We start from the raw sequence: 25448 nt of genomic DNA, 5'->3' as shown, positions 1-25448 counted from the left end.
TTCAAAATGCAAAACTAAAGTAAATTCAGATGAGGATGCGCTAGCAGGCTCAGTCATTTATCTTCAATTTACATTGGTCTATTGATATGTGTGGATAAAGCAGTAAATTTTGTCACACTAACTTGTACTAGCAGATGAACTGCATAACCCCTATATTCTGTAGTGAGCTTCAGTTGGCTAATGACCAGTACAGTATTAGTGAATGGAGATCCAGAATCTCTTATGGTGTATCACTGAACTTTTGATTGAACTTTTATTGTACACAGACACATAGATTTTATCAATATATTACACAATGTAACAGTAAAGAACTTTTTCGGAAATGTAGATTTTCTTAATGTCTTTGCCTCTTGAATTCAAAAATGATGCTCAAAGTATCATATTTCACAGTTTTGGCACCAATTGTATACTTTGCCAATATTGATCTCACATATTGAAGTAGTACAAATATATGGCACATGAATGATGCTAAAGTAGGATAAAAATTTAAAACAACAAAATATTGAAATAGGCACACAGTGGACAGATGAATACAGAGAATGTGGTACAAAATATGTGCTGACCTTATTCATTCCATACTTTCTTAGTTGTCATGGTGTTGCCTTTCCTCGTATTGGGCATTTCCATGTGCTCATGGTGAAGCATCCAGCAGTACTCACCCATCATCTGAACATCCCAAGTTCTCATATCGTTGTTCCATGGTCTTGATATGCTGATGGAATTTTTTTGGAATTTTTCACCCTCTTGCTCACTTACAGCTATTCCCATGAAGTTTTAAACCACACACTTAAAGGCAGTCCAGGATTCTCACTCCACAGCATTCATTGAATGAAGGAAATCTTTGTCTAGCATTAGTTTCTGAATATCAGGACCATTGAACACACTCTCGTTCAATGTAGCATGACATGTTGGGGAACTTGTAACAGAGACATGTGAAACAGTTGTCGCACTCAGGTAATGCCTTGACAAACTGCTTCATTATGCCCAGTTTGATGTGCAGAGGTGACAAGAATATTCTGTGTCTTTCCACTTTGCAGTGTGATTGCTCTAACATTGTATAGACACAGTATCAGAAGTAACAACAACCAAGTTTTATTCTGCTTCGAAATGAACAACTTTACAATAACACTGAATGAAGTATAGAACAGTACAAAGCCTCATAACTGTAGAACACATCAGTACACAGTCTCATAGGTGAGTATACAATAAGCAAGTAAACATAAGTGAGGCCGAGGGGCTGGTACGCAAGGCTTATATTGGGCTGCTTTGCACACAGCACAGAACTTGCTGTGCCCTGTGGTTATGAGATGACCTCTCTAGGCCAGTTGTGAAGGTACTTGTATCATTTACTGTTTGATTATGGACAGTCACCCATAGGGTTACAACTGTGACAGTGACAGCTGAAGGTGCAGTTGAACAGTTGAAAGCGATGCGTCACTTCTGAGCTTCATATGGTGTTTGTGTATATATTATCATTATTGCAAATGTATGTGATTTGTGTATCGGTTTTGAGTTAAGGAGACCGAAACACATAAAGAATGCCTACATTTCCAAAAAAATGTATTTATTACCTTGTAGTTTCGTGCTTTGTGTTGTTATGAAAATTAACAGATTTTTTGAACCACGCAGTGACTAACACATGGGTACCGTGAATCCATTACAATACGCTAATGTGGTTCTAGTCAAACCTTCACTGTGTACAAGCTCATAAACCTTAACCAAATGTCACTTAATGAAATTAGAGTGATTAATAATGTGCACACTGTCTAAAGTGTGAAGTACCCTAAAACTGTTAAATTATTTACTACACACTCTTTTAGCAGGAACTCTTACTATGGATCAGCGTGTAAGATATAGATACACTATTTTGAAATAAACTTCACTTATTATAATTCAGTGAAAAAAAAAATGAAATGAAATGTCGTGTGACGAGGGCCTCCCATGGGGTAGACCGTTCGCCTGGTGCAAGTCATTCGATTTGACACCACTTCGGCTACTTGCGCGTTGATGGGGATGAAATGATGATGATTAGGACAATACAACACCCAGTCCCTGAGTGGAGAAAATCTCCGACCCAGTCGGGAATCGAACCTGGGCCCTTTGGATTGACAGTTTGTTGCGCTGATCACTCAGCTACTGGGGCAGACTTATAATTCAGTATATTACCTAGAACATGAGTCAGGCCCTTAAACTAATATGACCTACAACATACTTTGCTAAACACTTTTCAGGTTCAGATATGCATAACAAATAAAATATACTCAGCATTAGTTCATTAAGTAAATTTAAGCAAATATAACTTTGTATTAAATTAAGTTAATCACTTCAGTGAACACTTGAAACTGTTTGTGATTTAGGAATAGCATCTTAAGATACGTGAAGTGACATGTTCAAAGTTATATACCTGGCACATATCTACATCGATACTTTGCAGATCATACATAAATGCCTGGCAGAGAGTTCATCAAACCACCTTCACAATAATTCTCTGTTGTACCACTCTTGAACAGCATATGGAAAAAAAATGAAAACCGATATCTGCCTGTGCAAGCTCAGATTTTCCCTGTTTTATTATGATAACCATTTCACCCTATGTAGGTCAGTGTCAAAAAATATTTTCACAATCAGAGGAGAAAGATGGTGATTGAAATTTCATGAGAAGAGCCCACCACAATGAAAAACACATTTGTTTTAATGAAGTTCACCCCATGACACTCTCTCCTGTATTTCTCGAAAATACAAAACATGCTGCCCTTCTTTGATCTTCATCGATGTACTACATTAATCCCATCTGGTAAGGGTCCCACACTGCACAGCAGTACTCCAAAAGAGGATGGACAGAAGTAGTGTAGGCAGTCTCTTAGTAGCTCTGTTGCATCTTCTAAGTGTTCTGCCAATAAAATGCAGTCTTTGGTTCACCTCCCCCACAACATTTTCTGTGTGTTCTTTTCAATTTAAGTTGTTTGTAATTGTAATTCCTAGGTATTTAGCTGAATTTAGACCTTTAGATTTGATTGATGTATCGTATAACTGAAGTTTAATGGATTCCTTTTAGTACCTTTTAGTACCTCACTCTTTTTATTTTTTAGGGTCAGTTGCCAATTTTCACACCACACACACATCTTTTCTAAATCATTTTGTAATTTGTTTTGATTTTAAGGTGACTTTATTAGACGATAAATGACAGCATCATCTGCAAACAACCTAAGACGGGTGCTCAGATTGTCTCCTGAATTGGTTGTGTAGGTAAGGAGCAGCAGAGGCCCTATAACACTCCCTTTGGGGACTTCCCATCAGTTACTGCGAACTGTGACCTCTCTGACAGGAAATCATGAATCCGATTACATAACTGAGATGATATTCCATAAGTGCACAATTTGATTGCAAGCCACTTATGAGATACAGTTTCAGAAGCCTTCTGGATATCTAGAAATATGAAATTAATTTGATATCACTTATTGATAGCACTCTGTTCTGTGTATGTAAAGAACTGTTTGTGTTTCACAAGAAAGATGTTTTTTAAATCTACATTGACTTCTCTTCACCATAATTCATAATGTTCAAAAACACAGTGTATGTTCTAAAATCCTGGTGCATATCAGTGTTAATGATAGGGGCCTGTAATTTAGCGGATTACTCCTATTGCTTCTTGAATATTAGTGTGACCTTGCAGCTTTCCAGACTTTGGGTATAGGTCTTAAGTCGAGCAGGTGGTTGTGTTGTATTTGATTGTTAAGTACGAAGCTATTGCATCAGCATACTCTGAAATGAACATAATTGGTGTACAGCCTGGACCAGAAGACTTACTTTTATTAAGTGATTTAAGTTGCTTCACTACTCTGAGGATACCTACTTCTAAGCTACTCATGTTGGCAGCTGTTCTTGATTAGAATTCTACAATATTTACTTCATCTTCTTTGGTGAAAGAATTTCAGAGGGTTGTGTTTAGTAACTCTGCTTTAGCAGCACTGTCATCAATAGTATTTTCGTTGCTATTGTGCAGAGAAGGCATTGATTGTGTCTTGCCACTAGCATCCTTTACATATGATCAGGATCCCTTTGCATTTTCTGTCAGGTTTCAAGACAAAGTTTCTTTGTGGAAACTATTGTACGCATCTCATATTGAAGTCCTTGCTGAATTTCAAATGTCTGTAAAAGATTGCCAATCTTGGAGATTTTGTGTTCATTTAAATATGACTATTTTTTTCATTTTTTTCTGCACCATTGTTATGACCGGTTTTGTGTACCATGGACATCAGCTCTCCCATTTGTTAATTATTTTAGTATAAATCTCTCAATTGCCGTTGATACTTTTTCTCTGAATTCAAGCCGCATCTGGTCTACGCTTACATTGTTAATATGAAAGGAGTGGAGAGTATATCTCAGGAGGTGTAAAGTGCATTTTTAGCTGCTTTTTTGAATAGATATATTTTTATTTATTTTTGTAGGATTTAGAAGTCATGGTATTTGGTCTTGCCGTGACAACCTTATGTTCGCTAATCCCTGTAACCATTTTGAAGCTCCTTATTAGCTCAGGATATATGTTCCTAAGAGGTCAGATGTGTTTTCACAACCATGTACCGTTTGAGTAGTCTCATGAGCTAACTGCTGAAAATAATTTTCAAAGAGTGTGTTTAGCACTATTTCGGATGATGTTTTATACATATCTCCAGATTTAAACATGTATTTTCACCAATGTACTGAGGGTAAATTAAAGACACCACTATAATTGTATGAATTGGGTATGTGTTTGAAATTAGACCCATGTTTTCCTTGAACGTTTCAACATTTGTATCGTCTGAGTTGAGAGGTCAGTAAAAGGATTCAATTATTATTTTATTCCAGTTGCTAAGGATGTGCTCTACCCATACTAACTCACAGCAACTATCTACTTCAATTACACTACAAGATAAACTACTAACAGCCACAAACAAACCCCCTCCAACTATATTTAGCCTATCATTTCTGAGCAATGTTTGATCCTTCACAAAAATTCCAGCTGAACTTAGCCCCACCTTCAGTCAGCTTTCAGTCCACGTAACAATTTGACTATCAGTACTTTCTATTAGCGTTTAGAGCTCTGATACTTTACCAACACAGCTACTACAATTTACAATTGTTATACCAATGGTTCCTATACCTATATTCTTCCTGTGTTCAACCTGCACCTTTTGATACTGAAGTCCTTTTTGTGTTTCCCCAATACCCTCTAACCTTAACAACTGCTCAGCTCATGTCACACACTCCTACTATCCGTGTAGCCACCTCCTATGTGTAATGGACTCCTGACCTATTTAGTGGAACATGAAACTCCACCAGCCTATGGCACAAGTTGAGGAATCTGCAGCCTACAAGGTCACAGAACCGTCTAAGCCTCTGATTCAGACTCTCCAGCTGGCTATGTACTAGACATCCGTAGTTCGTTCTGTTGACTATGCTGCAAATGGTGAGCTCTGCTTTCACCTTGCAAGAAAAGCTGGCAGCCTTTACCACTTCTGATAGCCACTCGAAACAAGAAAGAGTCTCTTCCGATCCAAAGCAACACGTCATTGTTGTCAGTGTGAGCACCACTTGCAATTGGTTACATCCTCTGCTTCTCTTGGCATCTGAAAGGACCCATTCCACATCTGGAATGACTCCATTCGGTGTGCACATGGAGTGCACACTGGCTTTCTTCCCATCCTTGGCAACCACATTCCTAAAGGGGTCCATAAGGCACCTAATGTTGGAGGTCCCAACTACCAGTAATCCCACCCTCTGTGACTGCCCAGATCTTGCAGGCTGAGAGATTTCCTCTGAAAAGGATAAGCGACTGAGGGACAATGTCAGCCACAGACAGCACCTAAAACCTGTTTGACAGACTAACCAGTGAGGCCTTATGTTCAGCCACTCAGGAACTCTTTCACAGCCTGCCATGCCCCAAGGCGACCTCCCACTTGAGTGTGACTGAGAGGTCAACCTCAATGTGAACAGTCACTGGGCTGGCCACCAGTGCAGATTGATCAGTGAAGTTGGAGGCTACACTGGACATTTGTTGGATCCTCATGGCTGGTCCAAAGCAGTGATACTCATCCACTGCAGCCTCAAGCCGTGTAACTGAAGTCAACACAGCCTGGAGCTGAGAGCGAACTGTCACCAACTTGGCTTGCATCCGCACAGAGCAATCACACTCCCTATGCATACTAAAGACTCTGGAAAACTACACTACACAGGCAAAGTACTGTCAACACCCACTGCAGAATTCTACTGTAGACACTGATGAAAGTGTGACAACTGTGTCTAATAAATTAGATTAAAACACACAGATTCAACAATGAAGGTAACAAAGCACGCAGGTGAGACTAAATAATTCACCTCTGGGTAGGGACTTCTAAAATGTCACAAAATTTCAGGAAACACATTCAGAACACATTAAGAAAAACTGGTCCAAACATAACAACACAGTTTTAGTGCATTACATTACCAGAAGGTGTTCAAAGAGTTGAGCTGCTGTGGTGGTAGTGCTGGCCAGAATTATGCAACTGTGGCTTTTACTGCAGAAACTTTTCTGGGCAACAGAATTATAAATTAGGGCATATGACTATTTACCATGCAACCGTAAATAAATGCCCAACTCCATCTGAAGCTCATTCTTTACAGTTTTGTAATAACATTGCCTCTCTCTTCTCTCCTGTTGCTTCCATGTCACTGGCTATCCACAGACTGTGTCTTTGTTCTAGTATTGGTGTTCTTTCCAACTGTTTCAGTTGGCATGTTCACCTCCCAGGCATGGAGGCACGTCCCTCTACCTTTTCCTGTTACTTACAGTCCTAAAAGCCCTAAGCATGAACCAGTTATATTGCATATTAATTCATACACTTAATGTACAAAAGACACAGACTTCATAACAATGTTCAGTGAAATTACAAATGTGCAAATATTCAAAATTAAGAACACAATAAAATACATGTGTGTCAGCTAGGATTCCAGCAAGAGGGCTGAATGAAGCATTGGCTGCTCAGTGCGGCTATGCACACACTCGTTTGCACAGCAAGTGCCACCTACCATATTTTACCTAAAACCAGTGCCTACACAACTTAGTCAGTCAACTAATGCCACCAGTCTTGTGTGTGTCATACTAAATGTCTGGTGGATCAAGTGTCATGTATGTTTTATTTTAAAAATCGTACGACAAAGCCCTACAGTATCAGATTTCTACCTTCAGTAATGCATTTTCACTGTTGATGTTTATGGTTGACATGCACTTTGTATTAGAAAAGAGCTTTTTGACTCCAGCATCCATTCTTGTAATTTAATGTTACAGAATTTTGGTAAAATTATTCTAGTACCCTCTCGTGGAATGTGCCACTTCAGAAAACATTGCATCGGTTGAAATGAGACTGTATAACTTGTTTACTTACTTTAATTTTGTGTGTCGATTGTCATGGCTGAAGGAAAAGGTACTTCTCTACCACAAATAGAAAACTGCAGAAATGGCATTAGCACCTGTGGGGAAGTTGTATAGAGATCAAGTTGCTGATCATGTCTTTTTATCGAAAATATTTCACAGAACATACTTATTTTTCAGGAGGAAGAGGACGAGAATAAGGAGGATTCTGTAAACCAAACATGGAAAGTATTGCAGGATGATTTTATGACCGGTGTCAAACTGAAAGACTGGGATAAAAATGAACTTGACCTCGAAGATGACATAATGCATAAATAAGTAGCTGAGTTGGTAAGCGTTTGCCAAGCTACACAAAAAGATTTTCATAAATTTTGTAATATAATACTGTGTAACTAAAGGTATGTAAATAAACTACTAGTAATTTTTTATTTATGATTTTTAATCACACAAACCTTTGTCACAACATTATAACTTGAAAATGCAGTCTTCTGCTGGTGTATATCAAATGAGTGCCATGTAACAAGAAATATATTGTGTCTGTCTTTATCATCATTGCTAGAAGGTAATGTCATCAAATAATTTCAGGCACTCAGTAATGAATAACTTCATATGGCCTGCTTGTATAGTTTAATGTGCAGCCTGCTAACTTAAAAAATAGGGAGGCAAGCCATCATTATGTAAGCAATGATTTCCTATGTTAAAGGTAGGCAACATTACATATTAGTTTAAAAATTGTACTTAGCTTTTCAAGATGATTTCAGCATCAAGTCAAATATTAAGAAGTAATATCCACCACAGGGTACTCAACTCTACTCTTGGTGTGGATAGCTGGTTTGTAGGCATGCTCACATCAAATTCTGTGCAGAAATTTCAGCAGAGCTGATACGTAATTTGACTGCTGTCACAGGTGGGTGCGCCTCTCATAGGATAGGATATGGAGGAGCAGATTGTATTAGGTGAGTGTTTCAGATAGGCAGAATACCACTTTGAGGGATCTTGAATAATGACAACAAACCAGTGGCTGTATTTGAATCAACAATTGTTTATTCCTTTTAATACATGCTAACAGTTTCGAATGTGCAATGAACAGAATTGTAAGCAGCAGTCACCTTCAATGGCAACAACAAGCCCAGCATGGTTGTCTGATCATGCTGGGCTTGTTGTTGCCATGGGAGATATGAAATTCAGTTAACTTTGGCCTGCTGCATACGATTCTGTTTATTGCACATGAAAATGGTTGTGGATGGAAGGTTATGTTCAGGGCCTGAAGATGACACCATGTGGTGTTGAAACTGGAAGCATGTATTAAAAAGAACAAGTAATGGTAGATCCAAATACAGCCACTGATTTTGTTATCATTATCCAAGTACTATATGTGTGGCTGCAGTCTTGCTTTCCTTGATAGTTTACCAGACTTTGAGGGAAGGTTAACATGTCATATTTTCTCCATTTACAAGCAGATGATAAGCAGTTGAAGCCCTGGTGAGGAAATCATGATTGAGTGATGAGGGGGCTGCTCCTTTGCAAATGGTTACTGGGAGTGGTCAGACGATAAGGGCCATAAATGGATATGATAGAGTAAATCTAGTTGCAGACTAGGTTCAGAGGTTAATGCTGTCTGTGAGGACCTTAGTAATACTTTCAGTCTACTATCCAAGGTATTGCTTGTGACAGCAATGTGCCATCTGTGGGTGGCCAAACTATATGGAAGAGACATTTTGGTGTGGAAGGGCTGGCAGCTATCAAAGTGAAGGTACTGTTGCTGGGTTATTGGGCTTGGTATAGATGAAGCCACTGGAGAGGTAGAGGTCAATTTCCAGGAAGATGGCATCCTGTGCTTAGGAGAACCAGGTGAAGCAGATGAGGGAGAATGTGTTGAGTCTGTGGAGTACTAAGGGTTCAATGCCTTGGCCTTGGGTCCAGATCGTGAAGATTGTCACTGAAGCTGAACCAGATACATACTTTGGGATTTTGGTTGACTGGAAAAGTGTCCTCTAGATGGCCTATTTACAGTTTGATATGGGAATGTACCATGGAGGTGCACATGGTCCTGCCACAGATTTGTTTGTTCATCTCTTCCCCAAATAAGAAGTAGTTACACTTAAAGATACAATTTGACAGATGTATAAGGAATGAGTTGGTGGGTTTTGAGTAGATAGGACATTAGGAGAGAAAGTGATTGGTAGCAGCCAGGCCATGGGCATAGGGTTCATGTCTGATATGGGAACTGCAAAATTACCAGTCTGTGTATTTTCTTTCTGTTGTGGATTGCAGTGTAACATGAGATTATTCAGAATAAAATGTTCCACTCTTATCCTCTTAGGCTGATGAATGATGTTTGTGAGAGCTGAAAATGTTGTTTAGGTAGTTGTTGAGGGGAAAACGTCTCAGTGTGCACGTTCTCATTTTATGTCTGTGCAGATATTGTGTAATTCACATCAGTTTCAGACATTGACAATGTCTGGCAGCAAATAAACCTCTCCTCCTGCTGTGACAGAGCACTTGTTCTTTGGATATCACAGCTTGGTTGTGCTTGGAGGTCAAGGGGCAGAGAGATCCATTCAAGAATATAAACAAGCAGAAAGAAATGAAATATCTTTTTGAGAACTGGTACTGACTCACTCATTTTCGGTTGCTAATGTCATAGCAAGACACATGTCTCTTTTAAATTGTCTACATCTACATCTATAGTCTGCAAACCAACATGAGGTGCATGGCAGAGGTTATGTCCCATTGTATCAGTTATTAGGGTTTTTTCTTGCTCCATTCACGTGTGGAGCACAGGAAGAATGATTGTTTGAATGCCTCTGTGCTTGCAGTAATTATTCTAGTATTATCCTCATGATCACTGTTTGAGTGATACATAAGAGGTTCTAGTATATCCCTAGAGTAAACATTTAAAGCCAGTTTTTTAAACTTTGCGAATAGACTTTTTTGGGAGAGTTTACATCTGTCTTCAAGATTTTGCTGTTTCAGTTCCTTCAGTATTTCTATGCCACTCCTCCATTCCCCTGTTAGTCCTATATGGCACAGGTCCCACACACTTGAGGAATATTCTAGAACTGGTTGCACAAATGATTTGTAAGAAATCTCCTTTGTAGACAGATTGCACTTCCCCAGTATTCTAGCAATAAACATAAGTCTACCACCTGCTTTACCCATCACTGAACCTATGTGATCATTCCATTTCATATCCCTACAAAATGCTACACCCAGGTATTTGTTATGAGTTGGCCGATTCCAGTAGTGATTCATTGGTATTACGGTCATAGGATACTGTTTTATCATTTTGTGAAGTGCACGGTTTTACATTTTGGAATATTTAGAGCAAGTTGCCAATCTCTGCACGATGTTGAAATCTTTTCAAGATCTGACTGAATATTTATGCATCTCCTCTCAGTTAGTACTTCATTATAGATAACTGCATCATCTGCAAAAAGCCTAATTTTACTATTAATATTGACTGCAAGGTCATTAATATACAACATTTACAGCAAGTGTCCAAACACACTTCACTGGGGCACACCCGAAGTTACTTCTACATCTGATGGTGACTCTCCATCCAAGATAATATGCTGTGTCCTCCTTACCAAAAGATCCTCAATCCAGTCACAAATTTCACTTGATACCCCATATGATGGTACTTTTGACAATAAGTGTAGGTGTGGTAGGTTTTTAGCTCAGAACATGCTGTCAGATTCTGCATTAAATCAATGTCAAGAATATCGGATGGTAATGTTGTGGATCCACGATCCTTCTTGTAAACAGGTGTGACCTATTCCCTTTTCCAGTAACTAGGAATGGTTTTTCGTTCGAGGGATCTACTATAGATTATAGTTAAAACAGGGACTAACCCAGCCTCAAATTCAATGTAGAATTTGACAGGGACTGCATCGGGGCCTGGAGCTTCATTCAATTTTAACGATTTCAGCTGTTTCTCAAACCACTGACACTAATACTTGTTTCATTAATCTTTTCAGTGATATGAGGATTAAATTGGGGCAATTTTCCAGGGTCTTCCTTTGTAAAGGAACATTTGAAAATGGAGTTCAGCATTTCAGCTTTTGTTTTGCTACCCTCAATGTCAATCCCTGACTCATTTGCTAGGGACTGGAGACTAATTTTGCTACCACTAACAGCCTTAACATATGACCAGCATTTCTTTAGATTTTGTGAAATGTCATTTGACAGTATTCTGCTATGATAGTCATTGAAGGCATCACACATTGCTCTGCTGAAAGCCAAATGCGTTTCATTCAGCATCTCTCTATCTATACCCCTATGCTTTGTTTTACACCTATTATGCAGTAATCTGTTTTTCTTGATGTTTCTTGACAATGACTGTATACCATGGAGGTTCCCTCCCATTATGAACTATTCTATGGGGTACATATCTATCCAGTGCATGGTCAACTATTCTTTTAAACTTGAGCCAGAGTTCCTCTACATGCTCCTGACCTGTGCTGAAAGTTTCAAGTTCCTTATTGAGGTAAGACATTACTGAGGTAAGACATTACTGACTTTATCTAGTTTACTGAACATATAAATCTTTCTGCTTTTTTAAGTTGTCCTTTGTACTTTGATAGTCATTGTTGCCACAACCGTTTCATGGTCACTGATACTAGTTTTGATGTGGCCATCCTCAAAGAGGTCAGGTCTACTTGTTGCCATTAGATCCAATATATTTTCATCATGAGTGGGGTTCCTAACTATCAGTTCTAGATAGTTTTCAGAGAATTCATTTAGTAAAGTTTCACAGGATGTCTTATCATGCCCGCCACTAACAAAATTGAAATTCTCCTAATTAATTATTGGATTATTAAAGTCTCCACCAGTGATTATAATAGGGCTGGGGAACTTACATACAAGTGAACTAAAGTTTTTGGTTACATCAGGAGATGAGTCTGGTGGACAATAGAAGGATTCAGTTATCATTTTATTCCCACCCCTGATACTGAGTCATACCCAAATGATCTCATATGCAGCTTCAATTTCTATCTCATTGGATTTGAGTTTCTTGTCCACTGTGACAAATATACCAGCTCCATTTCTCATTTGCCTATCTTTTCGACACATGTTTAAATTTTCCTCAAAAGTGTCACTGCTATCAATTTCAGGTTTCAACCAGCTTTCTGTACCTAATATTATGTGAGCTTCATTGCTTTTCAGGAGTGCTTCAAACTCTGGCACTTTGTTGTGTATGCTTTAGCATCTTACCATTAGGATTTTAACACTCTTACCAGTGGGAGGCATTTCTTTCAATCCTACACTGATACTTCTGGGTTTCCTACAGCCATCATTGTCTGGATTGGATGGAGACTCACTTAGTCTTAAAAAAACTTGTGTGCTTCGCACATGCAGTCAGCCACCTGAGTAACAGCCTCTGATGTGTAGTGCACACCTGACCTAGTTGGGGGACCCTGCTGTTCTCAACCATATGGCACAAGTCCAGGAAGTTGCAGCCTAGCTTGTCAAAGAACTTTCAAAGTATCTGGTTCAGTCCTTCCAGTCGACTCAGACCCAATAGGGCCATGATCAGTTCTGGGACTATGCTGCAAATTGTGAGATTTGTTGAAACTCCACAAGACTGGTCTTATCAGCCTTCTCTGCCAGTCGCTGGAATGACCCAAGAATGACTTCAGAGCCCAGATGACAGGCATCATTTGTTCCAATGTGTGCCACAATCTGCAGTTGGTTGAACACTATTCGCACAATGGCTGCTGGAATAGCCTCTTCAACGTGTTGAGTGAGGCACCCAGACTTACACATTGGGTGCCCCTGATGTCCTGGCCTGTCCTTTGCTGCCATTTCCCTAAGGTGTACCATGATTCACTGTACATTTGAATTGCCAATGATTAATAGACCCCTACTCTTTTCAGTTTAGACAAGAAGGGAATGGAAGCTTTTGAAATGTGGTGCTTCAGAAGAATGCTAAACATTAGGTGGTTATATCAAGTAACTAATTAGGAGATACGGAATAAAATTGCTGACAAAGGAACCTCCCCATTGCACCCCCTCAGATTTAATTATAAGTTGGCACAGTAGATAGGCCTTGAAAAACTGAACACATCAATCGAGAAAACAGGAAGAAGTTGTGTGGAACAATGACAAAATAAGCAAAATATACAAACTGAGTAGTCCATGGGCAACATAAGCAATATCAAGGATAAGATGAGTTCAGTAGCGCCGTGGCCCCGTGGTTAGCGTGAGCAGATGCGGAACGGATGCGGAACGACATCCCTCGAGCGAAAAATTTAATTTTTTTTTTCAGTTTATGTCACAAACTCTTATGTTTTCATCACTTTTTTGGGAGTGATTATCACATCCACAAGAAAACCTAAATCGGGCAAGGTAGAAGAATCTTTTAACCCATTCGCCAAGTGTACAAGTTAGGTGGGTCGACAACATATTCCTGTCATGTGACGCATATGCCGACACCAGTGTCGTATAGAATATGTGTTTTCCTGTGGAGGAATCAGGTGACCTATGACCTTGCTATCAAATGTTTTCAGTTCCCATTGAAGAGGCACGTCCTTTCGTCTACTAATCGCACGGGTTTGCGGTGTGGTCGCAAAACACAGACACTAAACTTATTACAGTGAACAGAGATGTCAATGAACGAATGGACAGCTCATAATTTTACGAAAATAAATAAAGTAAACTAATCACTCGATGGAAGACTTGAACCAAGGACCTCTCGTTCCGCAGCTGCTCACGCTAACCACGGGACCACGGCGCTCCTATGTTTACGTTCTCGTTGATGTTGCCCATCTTGTGCATGAACTACTCAGTTTGTATATTTTGTTTATTTTTTCATAGTTCCATACAACTTCTTCCTGTTTTCTCGATTGATCTGTGCTCAGTTTTTCATGGCCTATCCACTGTGACAACTTATAACTAAATCTGAGGGGGATGCGATGGGGAGGTTCCCTTGTGAGAAGAGGAATTTGTGGGACAACTTGACTAGAAGAAGGAATTGGTTGGTAGGACACATTCTGAGGCATCAAGGTATAACCAGTTCAGTACTGGAGGGAAACATGGAGGGTGAAAATCGTAAAGGGAGACCAAGAGATGAATATAGTAAGCAGATACAGAAGGATGTAGGTTGCAGTAATTGTTCGGAGATGAAGAGGCTTGCACAGGACAGAGTAGCATGGAGAGCTGCATCAAACCAGCCCCTGGACCAAAGAACACAACAACAACAACAACAACAACAACAACAACAACAACAACCCTTTTGAGGTTGACTCCTCCTGACAACAGACAAAACAGATGAAGTGAATCCCACTGGCTCAGTTTCAGTGAAAGACAACACTTCAAACTTATTGGTTAGGGGGATTGGTACAACACCATGAGTCCTTCGTGGTCCCCGTCCACTCTGTACAGGATGCCTAGGTCTACCATTGACAAACCATTCGTAGTCAAGTGGATGGGTAATCACAGATTCTGTACTTTCTGCAGAGGAGAGACGATCCACAGGAGAGGATAGTACTTGAGGTACCACTGGTATAGGTATCACAGGTACACAATTATCAGGAGCTCTTCCAACACACCAATTCGCAGCGGCTGTCAATCGTTTGACAGTAGCCAGGGGGATTTCCAGCAGCTAACAAATGTTGACGAAACCTTCCATTGCTTGGGAACAGCATTCTGGCTGGTGCAATGCATTACAAGGCAGTGAACAAAGGATTTTAAATGATATTTCTATTAAGGCTACACAAAAACATGTGGTAGAAATTACTAGTTTCCTAAAACGTTCTGATGTTAATTATACTTGTTAGCAAACTCAAAAACCAAGATAATTTACGATAAATACAGATAATATATAGGGTTACTCCTCTGTCAGGGAAAACTAGATGTAACACAAAATATTAGTTAGAAAATCTGCATCAGTAACTAAGTCACTGACACTGATTGCTCATAGATTATGCAAAAGACGATGGTAGCTTCCAAAAATTCTCAAAAATGCGTGTTTATTTGCATTGATATACAATGAAATTCAGGGGTGATGTATACTTTGACTGAACTGTGAAGTACAACTGTTGATTTGCTACAAATTAAATTATGTATCCAAAACAATTATACCACCAACTTACGAAAATACAGTATTTAAGTGTCCGAAAATAATTGGACAATGAAATTAGAGAAAGATTGTTTTGAATGAGGATAGACCTGCTGTCCCTAAAATTTTTAAAAGACAATAATTTAGTTTAAGCTCAAAACTGACAATAACAGTACTAGTTTATCGCTGCACCGGTGAATGTTCAAAATTTCACAGTATATTACATACAAATGGGCATTGATTCAATCAATGAAAGCTTATGCAGAAGAAGTGACACAAACAGTAAAGAGTCTGTCATGAGCCATGAGATCTATTCACCATTCATTGTAGTTGAAGCTATCTATCAAAACCAGTGGATGCAAAATACAGAGGATTTATTGCAAAGCATTACTTTCGTCTGTACTCAGTTCATTTGCAACTAACATTACCTTGTAATCCATTGAATTCACTCTCAACACAATATTAGCAATAGTACTAGTACTGACACTAACGACAGTGAGCCTAATTGTCCTTCAAATCACAATCCACCAAAAATAACACAACACATCATTATATATTACACATACATACCCCGTCATTCACAATAGAAAAGTTAATAGTTAATAAGATACTAGTATCATGGAGGCTGTAATAAATGTTATTATACAAAACGAGCCACTGATTTTTATTGATGCAAATACAACAAAACTGTTAACACGATCATAACCATGTGCACACTTACGTCGAGGTGTAATCCTGCGATTGTAAGCCACAAACTGTGACACACACATGTATACGAGGAGGTGTTAATTATGTAATTGTTAGGTATGGGATCTCAATGAGCGATGAAAAGATGTTAATTGCTTGACTGTCTTGCACAAACTTTTTAACACGGAGGTGTTGATTGTACAAATGTTGACGCAGACTGAGGATTTTTGAGGTGGGAGTTCTGTGTAAAGAATGGCGTTATGATTTTTGTGATTTCGATAATTGCATTATAGTTTATAAAATGGCTGTGTGAAAATTTAATAGAATATATTATCTAAATCAGGGCTGGCCAAACGCTGCACAGTGTGCAGACGTGCGGAACTGCTGCACATGTGCGACAGCAACATCTGTTATTATACATGTGTCCTAAATGAACGGCGGCGCCTCTACTTCCCTGTTTATGTGGTACAAGCAAGAGTGCAACATACCCAGTCTCGTTTACCCCTGGTGACCATAACCTTAACAGAGATATAGGCTACTGAGAAATGGCAGGTACTATGAAAAAGCAAAGGATGGGAGATCTATGTTCACAGTCATTTAAAAATGACTGGGAACTGCAATTCTTTTTTTGTAGCCGTTGGTGAAAACTCACAGTTTGCTGTGCCGCCAAATAATAGGCGGCCAGCGTAAGTTTTCAATTGAAAGACACTACAATACATACCACAAAGTCGAGTGTTGTGTACTTAACAGTGAAGAACGGCAAGCAAAATTAAATGTCCTTAATAAAATGGATGAGACACATCAACTCGATTTTACTGTACGTCAAAGTAACTGATAATTCTTCAACTCTTATTTTCTTGTGTTACATTTATGTCTTTTACTGTACGCTGTACAATGCACTGTTTTCAGTTTTCCAGAATGACAACCACACTAAATATTTACTGTGACCAAGTTTTTAAATTGCATTAAGAACTGCACAATCTGGGAAACCCTTTTCCAAAGGGGAGTTTGTGAAAGGGTGTCTGATTGATGCTGCAGAACTAGGGTGTCCCACGAACGTTAGCATGTTTCAAAAAATCAGTCTATCCAAACAAACAGTGACAAGACGTATCAGTGCTATGGCCTGCGATGTGCACAGGCAGCTAATAAATAAGGCTAAAGACTTTGTTGCTTTCTCTGTTACGCTCAATAAAGCACCCGATCGTACAGATACAGCCCAGGTTGTGATATAAATACGAGATGTCGATAACGCACTTTGTGTAAAAGACTTAGTACCTTTGAAAGGGACTACTACAGGTGCGGACTTACTTCAGGCTGTCAAGCAAGCGATTGATGATGTTGGTATGGACTGGAATCGGTTAGTCTCAGTGACCACAGATGGAGCACCATCAGTGCAAGGCCATCAGAGGGGACCCATAGCACAGATGCGCAAAAAGCTAGGGGGCGCACAGACGAGACGTTGTATGGAATTCACTGGATTCTGAATCGAGAGGTGCTTTGTGCAAAATCAGTAACGTTAGCAATGTCATGCAAATTGTTGTGCGTACTGTAAACTATCTGAAGACACATGGGCTTACTCATCGACAGTTTCGGCGGTTCTTGGAGGAATTAGGAATGGAGTACGGCGACATACCTTACTATACCGAAGTATGCTGGCTCAGTCAAGGTAAAATGCTGAAAATATTTTTTGATTTACGTTTGGTCATAGTGACATTCTTACATGAGAAGAGAAAAAGTGAACCTATGTAGGAAGGCCCTTGTTGGATATCAGACCTTGCATTTCTCGTGGACATTACGTCTCACATGAACAGTCTGAACGTCAGTTTGCAAGGTGAAAATAATTTAATTTCTCACATGTTGGAAAAAGTAAATGCCTTTGAAAGGAAGCTTGCATTTTGGGAGAGCCAGCTATTGACAGAAAACACTCCACATTTCCCGACTCTTGGACTGGTCCATGAAAGTGCTAGATTTCAAGAATACATGTCAATAACTGTAAAAATTAAGGAACAATTTCTAACACGATTTGCAGATGTTACGAGTTTATCTCCTTTCATTCACCTCTTTGCTCGACCGTTCTCGTCGTCAGTTGAAGATGTTCTGAATGATCTACAGATGGAACTGATCGACCTACAGTGCAGTACAAGCCTGAAGGACAAGTTCTTTGCAGTGTGAAGTACAAAAGAATTCTACGAAAATTTTTCACAACAGGAATTTCCAAGCCTGCACTGAGAAGCTCCGAGAGTTATGTCCGTGTTTGGGTCGACATATGTCTGTGACAGATTTTTCTTGCTGATGAAAATGAATAAATCAAGATTTCGATCAAGCATAAATGATGAAAATCTTCGCAACAGCTTGCATTTGTCAATGAGCCGTGCTTTTGTGCCCAATATTAACTATATCATTTCTCATGACCAGTGATAAACGTGTTTGGATTTATTCTTTTCATAATTAAAAATTATTTTTTACTTACTGTGCATTATTGCCTCATTCTGCTCCATGTTACATTATTATCAAGAAAAATAAGTCATTAAACCAATAGTTCCAATGTATGCTTACATTTACGGTTTTTTTAGGGGCTACGTTCAGATGAAGTCGATAAAACATAACATTCATCTAATTGTTGGTTATTATGCAGATTGCAGACGGAACTGATGAAAAATATAGCAATAATGGTATTGAAATAACAGGTGATCATCGAGAGGTCTGCGGTTATCATTCTGCTCAGAAGTCAGTGAGATAGAAATAATGTGGGTGTAACCGAGGGCACCAAGAATTAGTTATAGGAAACCTTACATTAGTTTAATATTATTTGAAATCCTGAATAAGGTTCGTTGGAAGTCACTAAGTGCTCTCTTTCTTAAATACTAGATAAAAAACATTACATGTATTTACGTGCAGTCAGTCAAGCTGCCTTAATAAAAGGCCACGGTTGTTAACTGTATTACTTGTCTTACCGGTTTAAACTGTTAACATAAAAGTAGACGTCTAAATGAGTAGACTGTGACAGTATTTTAAATGTTTAATGCGTGAAATACCTTCCCATGGTTGGCTTGCAAGCCGTGGAAAGAGCACTGGAATACACCGGTACAGAGTATCCTAACATGTGGATAAAGCGACATCTGTGCATAGAAACATGCACTACATGAAAACTGACGGCTGCGTTGTGCATGCTGCAACCCGGAAGTTGCACATGTGCAGGAGCACCGCATGCATGCAGAATTTCTGGCCAGCCCTAATCTAAAGGTTCCAAAAATGGTTTGATTTAACTGAAGGGTAATTTGTTCAAAAAAATATAAAAGTTCTCAATACAACAGTAACTGATATCCCTGGATGAAAAATAGGTAGAATAAGGGAAAGACAACCACTTACCAATAGAGGATGGTGCATAGAAACACATAACAGAAAACAGCTAACACTAGCTTCCTAACGTGTTCTTGCTCTTGCTCTTTTTCTGCTAAGAGTAGACACATTCACACAGGCAACCAGACACCCAAACATACTCGTTCGTGGTATTGGCAAGACTGATTGTTGAATATTGATTGTTGAAAGTTGGAGGTGGAGAGGAGTAGGGAAGGATGCACGAGGCAAGGAGGGGTAGAACGGTAGTGTGAGGCAAGTCTTTGGCCAAATACTCAGCAGCTAAACAACATGAGGAAAGGAGTTTAGAGAGTAGGGGGGGAGGAAAGGAGCTGGAGGAGATTATGAAAAGGGAGACAGGGAGGTGAGAGAGTAAGGGAGAGGGGTGTAAAATGGGAGAGGGAGTCTGTAACTTACCAAACGAAAGTGTTGGTACATTAACAGAAACAGTAAGAAACACAAACACAAATTTCAAGCTTTCACAACCCATGGTTGCTTCATCAGGAAAGAGGGGAGGAGAGGGAAAGACGAGAGGATGTGGGTTTTAAGGGAGAGGGTAAGAAGTCATTCCAATCCCGGGAGCAGGAAGACTTACCTTTGGGGGGAGGGGGGGGGGGGACAGGTACACACACAGACACACACACACACACACACACACACACACACACACACACACACACACATAACAGAAACAAGCAGACATATGTAAAGGCAAAGAGTTTGGGTAGAGATGTCAGTTGAGGTGGAGGTACAGAGGCAAAGATGTTGTTGAATGACAGGTGAGGAATGAGCGGCGGCAACTTGAAATTAGCGGAGGTTGAAGCCTGGTGGATAACAGGAAGAGAGGATATATTGAAGGGAAAGTTCCCATCTCCGGAGTTCTGATAGGTTGGTGTCAGTGGGAATTATCCAGATAACCCGGATGGTGTAACACTGTGCCAAGATGTGCTGGCCGTGCACCAAGGCATGTTTAGCCACAGGGTGATCCTCCTTACCAACAAACACTGTCTGCCTGTATCCGTTCATGTGAATGGACAGTTTGTTGCTGGTCATTCCCACATAGAAAGCTTCAAATATATATGATATATTGTGCAGATGGATATGTGTGTGTGCACGCGAGTGTATACCTGTCCTTTTCTCCCCCTAAGGTAAGTCTTTCCGCTCCCGGGATTGGAATGACTCCTTACCTTCTCCCTTAAAACCCACCATCCTTTTGTCTTTCCCTCTTTCCTGATGAAGCAACCGTTGGTTGCGATAGCTTGAATTTTGTGTGTGTTTGTGTTTGTTCGTGTGTCTATCAACATGCCAACACTTTCGTTTGGTAAGTTACATCATCTTTGTTTTTGAAACTATGGTGGGAGAGGGCAGTACACAATCTGAGTGGGGAAGGTGTGGTATGAACACTGAAGTGAGAAGGCAAATGGTAAAGTGAGGCAATGGGAAACAAGTTAGGGAAGGTTTAGATCAGGGGAACTGTGAGAATGCAAGAGATGCTCGAGAGAGAATTCCCACTTGTGTAGTTCAGAGAAACTGGAAATAAGTGTCTAAATGGCCTGTGTTGTGAAGCAATTGTTGAAGTTATTACTGTTGTGGTGTGCAGCATGTTTGGCATCTGAATTGTCAGGTTTGTGGTTTACCACAGATTGGTAGTGGTCATTCATGCAAGTGGTCAGTTGGTTACATGTCATGTCCATGTAAAATGCTGTCCAGTAATTCCAGGAGAGCTGATATATAACATGGCTGCTAACACATTGTCCTGCCTTTTATTGGGTAGGAAAAGCCTGCGTGACTGGACTCTGCTAGAAAGTGGTGGGTGGATAGGGTGTTCAGTGTCTTGAAAAACCTGGATAATAGGGAAAACTCATGGTATTTTTTTGTTCTGGAAACTCAGGGAATTTTGGCCTTCTGCCTAAAAATTCTGGAAAAGGCATGGCACCTGATTTTATTTTCAGCAGAGGCATTTGCTTGTCTTGATACTGTCTTGCACTGACCTTTCACCCTCAGTTCAGTGCTGTGTGACCTCCTGCCACCGTTGTTTTGACATCTCCTCCCCCCTCCCCCTCCCCTCGTTCAGTCCAATGCAGTGGCCAGCTTGCAGGGTACCCTGGCTGAGGCCAGATGAGTTGTGCAGAGATTTGTTGTTGTTGATGCGGAATGGCTTCAGGCCTTTTTCTGCAGCCTGTCTGTGCTTCCCTGGTTTGTTGATGTGTGGAATTTATCGCACACTGTGACCAGCAAGGAGCTATGCATTTGGTGTGGTTTACATTTACATCTGTTCAAATGTAAGTATTCCCTTGTTTGCTAAAATGATGTGATCACAAAGATTTGCTTTTAGGGCAGTTTGTGGCCTATCTGGAGCCATTTATTGTGAACCAAGGATACTAAGGTAAGATCGGTGCACATACAATATGTTGTGTTTTGCATATATACCGAAAAATTACATAGCATGTCAACATTTATCGATCTGATTCCTGTTGTGTATGAATAAGATTGATTATAGATCTTTTGTGGTAGGCATAAAATAGTGTCATTAGAAAGCTAACAGTCAACCATTGGGCTTTTGGCATGCAGTTGTTGGTTTAATTAACATTGAACTAAAGCCTGTGGCAGGAACAGTGCAACGCAGGTGGGTGGAAGTTGGGAGGCGACACTCTGCATCATTTATATCCTCATTTGCTAACATTTTCAATGGATGTAGTAGGTACAACGAAACAGTAGAAAAGGAAAGGGCAGCTGAGAAGTCCTCAAAAGAAATGGGAGAAAAAAGAATGTGAGCAGAGAAAAGCTAAGAGTGCTAAAAAAGTATGAAAACAAAACTCATGGATACTGCTGAGAAAGAGGTTTCTCAGACTGAAGAAGGTCTCACCTGCTTGTGACTTCGCTTAATGTTCATGTTAGTGCCCTCATCAAAATGCAATATTACTGTTCCTTCCATAATTTCTTTGTTCAAATTTGAATTTTATTTCAGCTCTATTTCTAAAAAGTGTAATTTTTATTGAAGTAGATAATGCTCTTTATTTTTATGTGTGTGCTCCCAGCAGCTGATGGTCCCCAATGTAAATATTATTATTAACAATGTTACCTGTAAATATTTTTAAATTACATTTCACGGTTAGTTCTGTTGTCAAATCGTGGCATATTTATTTTTTGGTTGAAATAAACCATTTTGATTTTAAGTCTTTTTCTTTTAACTCAGAATATAGCCATCCTTATGTTCCTATAAATTGACAAAGTTTGCAGATTTCGTCATATAACTGATCAGAATAGGTTAGGTACTAAAAACAGTAAGACCCTAGAAAAATACAAAAAATAACCTGGAAAACTTAGTTTTTTGAGAATCGCTTTGCACCCTGATGGATGTATGGGACAGGTCTTGCACCTGCGTCAGCCCCAAGAGAATGGCCCATGGGGTTCAGGACTGGGAGCAGGATTGGAGTAGGGATGGTCAAGGATATTCTGTAGGTTGGGTAGGCGGAGGAAAATTACTTTGGGTAATGTGGGTAGGACTTTGGGTAGGCTGTTCCTTCTCTCAATGCATGATGAAAGTTAGTCAGAGTCATGGTAAAGGTTGAGGTTTTGCTTTTCAAAGGAAGGGTGATTCTGGGTGATTACAGGAGTGCTGGTCAGTGGCTAGTTGACAGGGTTACTGGTGTCAGAGGAAGAGATGTCGCAGGTGATCTGTTTACATATGAGCTCTGATACAGTTATTGGTATATTTTGACGACTCCAGCTTTCCACTGTAGATCTACAGATAGTGAGGCTGTATGGAAGAGCCTTTCTCACATGACATGAAATGGATGACAGCTGTCAGAGTGGAGGTACTGATGATGGTTGGTGTGCTTGATATGAAAGGATGTATTTATGAAGCCATCAGAGAGATGGAATCAACACCTAAGAATGTGGCTCATTGAGTAGAGAAAGATCTGGTGAAGTGGATTTGGGAGTAATTGTTAAGGAAATGGAGGAAGGAACAAAGGTTGGCCTTGTTATGAGTCCAGATCATGTAAATGTTATCAATGAATCCGAACCAGACAAGTGGTTTTAGGTGCTGACTTGATAGGAAGGATTCCTTCAAAATGTCCATGAATAACTTAGCATAGGATGGTGTCACGCAAGTACCCATAGCAGTACCACAGATTTGATTATAGATTTGTCTTTCACAAGTGAAATGATGTGGTTGTCTCAGAGGATTAGGAAGGAAGTGGTGGGTTTGATATTAGCAGGATGTTGGGATACGTCGCAAGGCAATGGGCGTGGGGGATGTTGTTGTATAAGGCTGTTACATCCACAGTGACCAACAAGGAGTCTGGTGGCAGTGAGACAGGAACTGTGGACAGGGACTGAAGGAAGTGACCAGTGTTTTTAATGTAGGATGGGAGGTTACGGGCATCAGGTTGGAGATGTTAGTCAATAAAGGCAGAGGTTTGTTCATGGGCTATTGGAATTCCTGTTGGGCTTCTGGTGTGGGATCGTTGTCATAGAGTTTGTATGCAGATGTGTCAGAAAATGGTGGAGACCCTCAATCACATAGTCACTATGATTCATGACCACTGTGCTGGAGCCCTTGTCTGTGAGAAGGATAAGGTCTGTGTGTTCCATAGGAATGATGTTGAACTCACTGGGGAGAGATTTGGGAAAGGTAGGTGAGACCAGGTGGGGAAGTCCTGAAAGATAACCAGAGGATGACTGGGTGGAAGGAAAGAAGGATCACATTTTGAGAGGTTGTGGAACTGTTTTAAACAAGGTTTTGTGCAGGGATATTGGTTGGCTGTTGTCAGTGGGATGTATGATGGAGAAATGTTTCCACTGCAGAGAACGGATAAAGGAAAGGAGGCCACTTATAAGTGCAGCATGGTTGAATTTAGGTTTTGGGTGAAATCATTTAGAAAGCACTGAGATTTCTGCAGGGATCCAAGTTTTGGTAGAAATGTTACTGCAGTGTTACAGAATGGATGGTTAGGGGTAGTGTGTTTTGTGGATGTACATGTAAATGTGTTAGGGGATATAGAAGGTGGAGTAAGCTAGCAAGGCCTGGTTGGGGAGTTGTGAGGGGCTACATCAGAGTAGTAGGCTCTTTCTTGGCTATAGCTAATCCCATGCAGGTATAGGACAGAAGTAGCTGGGACATCTTCCTCATATAGTGCTGGGAATGCTTCCAACTGTTAAAGGGCAAGAGTGTCTGTTGTAGTAATAGAATTAAGGAAGTTATAGTCACAGAGTAAAAGGATTTTGCAAAAGGGATAGAGGCTGTAAAGTACGGTTTGAGTTTGGGTAGTATGATACGAAGGACCATACTAGTGAGCGTGAGGGACTGATGGAAGGTTAAAGTTCTTGTGGTAGGATGGATGGCAGCATGATACGTTAATTTCAGCAATAAGCCCATCAGGCAGGGTCTCTTGCATCAGACAAGATTTCAGAAAGAGGGCATGTGCTTGGAGTTCTACTAGGACGAAGAAGAGTTTCTGGAATTGGCAGGGTAGAACAAACACTAATGTGTGGAACTGTTTCAAACTGTTCCACCCTTATTCCAGCTGTGATCCCTCCTCCCCTTCCACTCAATCCTCCTATGTTGTCCTTCAGGAATTCCTCATCTTCGTTTTCTAAATCTCTCCCCAGTGAGTCCAACATCACTTCTATGGAACCAATTGTCGTGAATAGCAGTGACTGTGTGGCTGCAGGTCTCCACCAATTTTCTGATGCCTCTGCATATAAACCTTAAACCATAATCCCACCCCAGAAGTACAACAGGACCTTCAGCAGATTCTCAAGGCCTTAGTTCCATCCCAAAACCTGAACCCATCTCCCTCATCATCCCCACTCCTCCCCCCACACACAGATTTCTACCTTTAATATGTAAATGTTGTGTGACTAGGGCCTCCCGTCGGGTAGACTGCTCACCGGATGCAAGTCTTTCGATTTGACGCCACTTCAGCAACTTGTGCGTCAATGGGGATA

General features: G+C 40.2%; 1 protein-coding gene across 3 annotated transcripts in view; it reads left to right on the top strand.

Moving 5' to 3' along the window:
• LOC126358757 (RRP15-like protein) overlaps positions 1-25448 on the top strand; it is a 79707-nt gene that overhangs the window by 49495 nt on the left and 4764 nt on the right. Inside the window, exon 5 of one of the 3 annotated variants that reach the window (XR_007566226.1) lies at positions 7568-7785. Coding sequence is in view for 2 of the 3 variants with exons in the window: in XM_050007575.1 (XP_049863532.1) it covers positions 7568-7705 (138 nt within the window). In the remaining variant the exon portion in view is untranslated. Of the gene's footprint in view, positions 1-7567; positions 7816-25448 lie in introns of those variants that run through there. The other 2 variants (XM_050007575.1, XM_050007576.1) reach the window with 2 other exon arrangements.

Source organism: Schistocerca gregaria, chromosome 1 (genome assembly GCF_023897955.1).
Source record: "Schistocerca gregaria isolate iqSchGreg1 chromosome 1, iqSchGreg1.2, whole genome shotgun sequence".
Lineage (NCBI taxonomy): Eukaryota > Metazoa > Arthropoda > Insecta > Orthoptera > Acrididae > Schistocerca > Schistocerca gregaria.
This window is presented reverse-complemented; position numbering and strand designations above follow the sequence as displayed.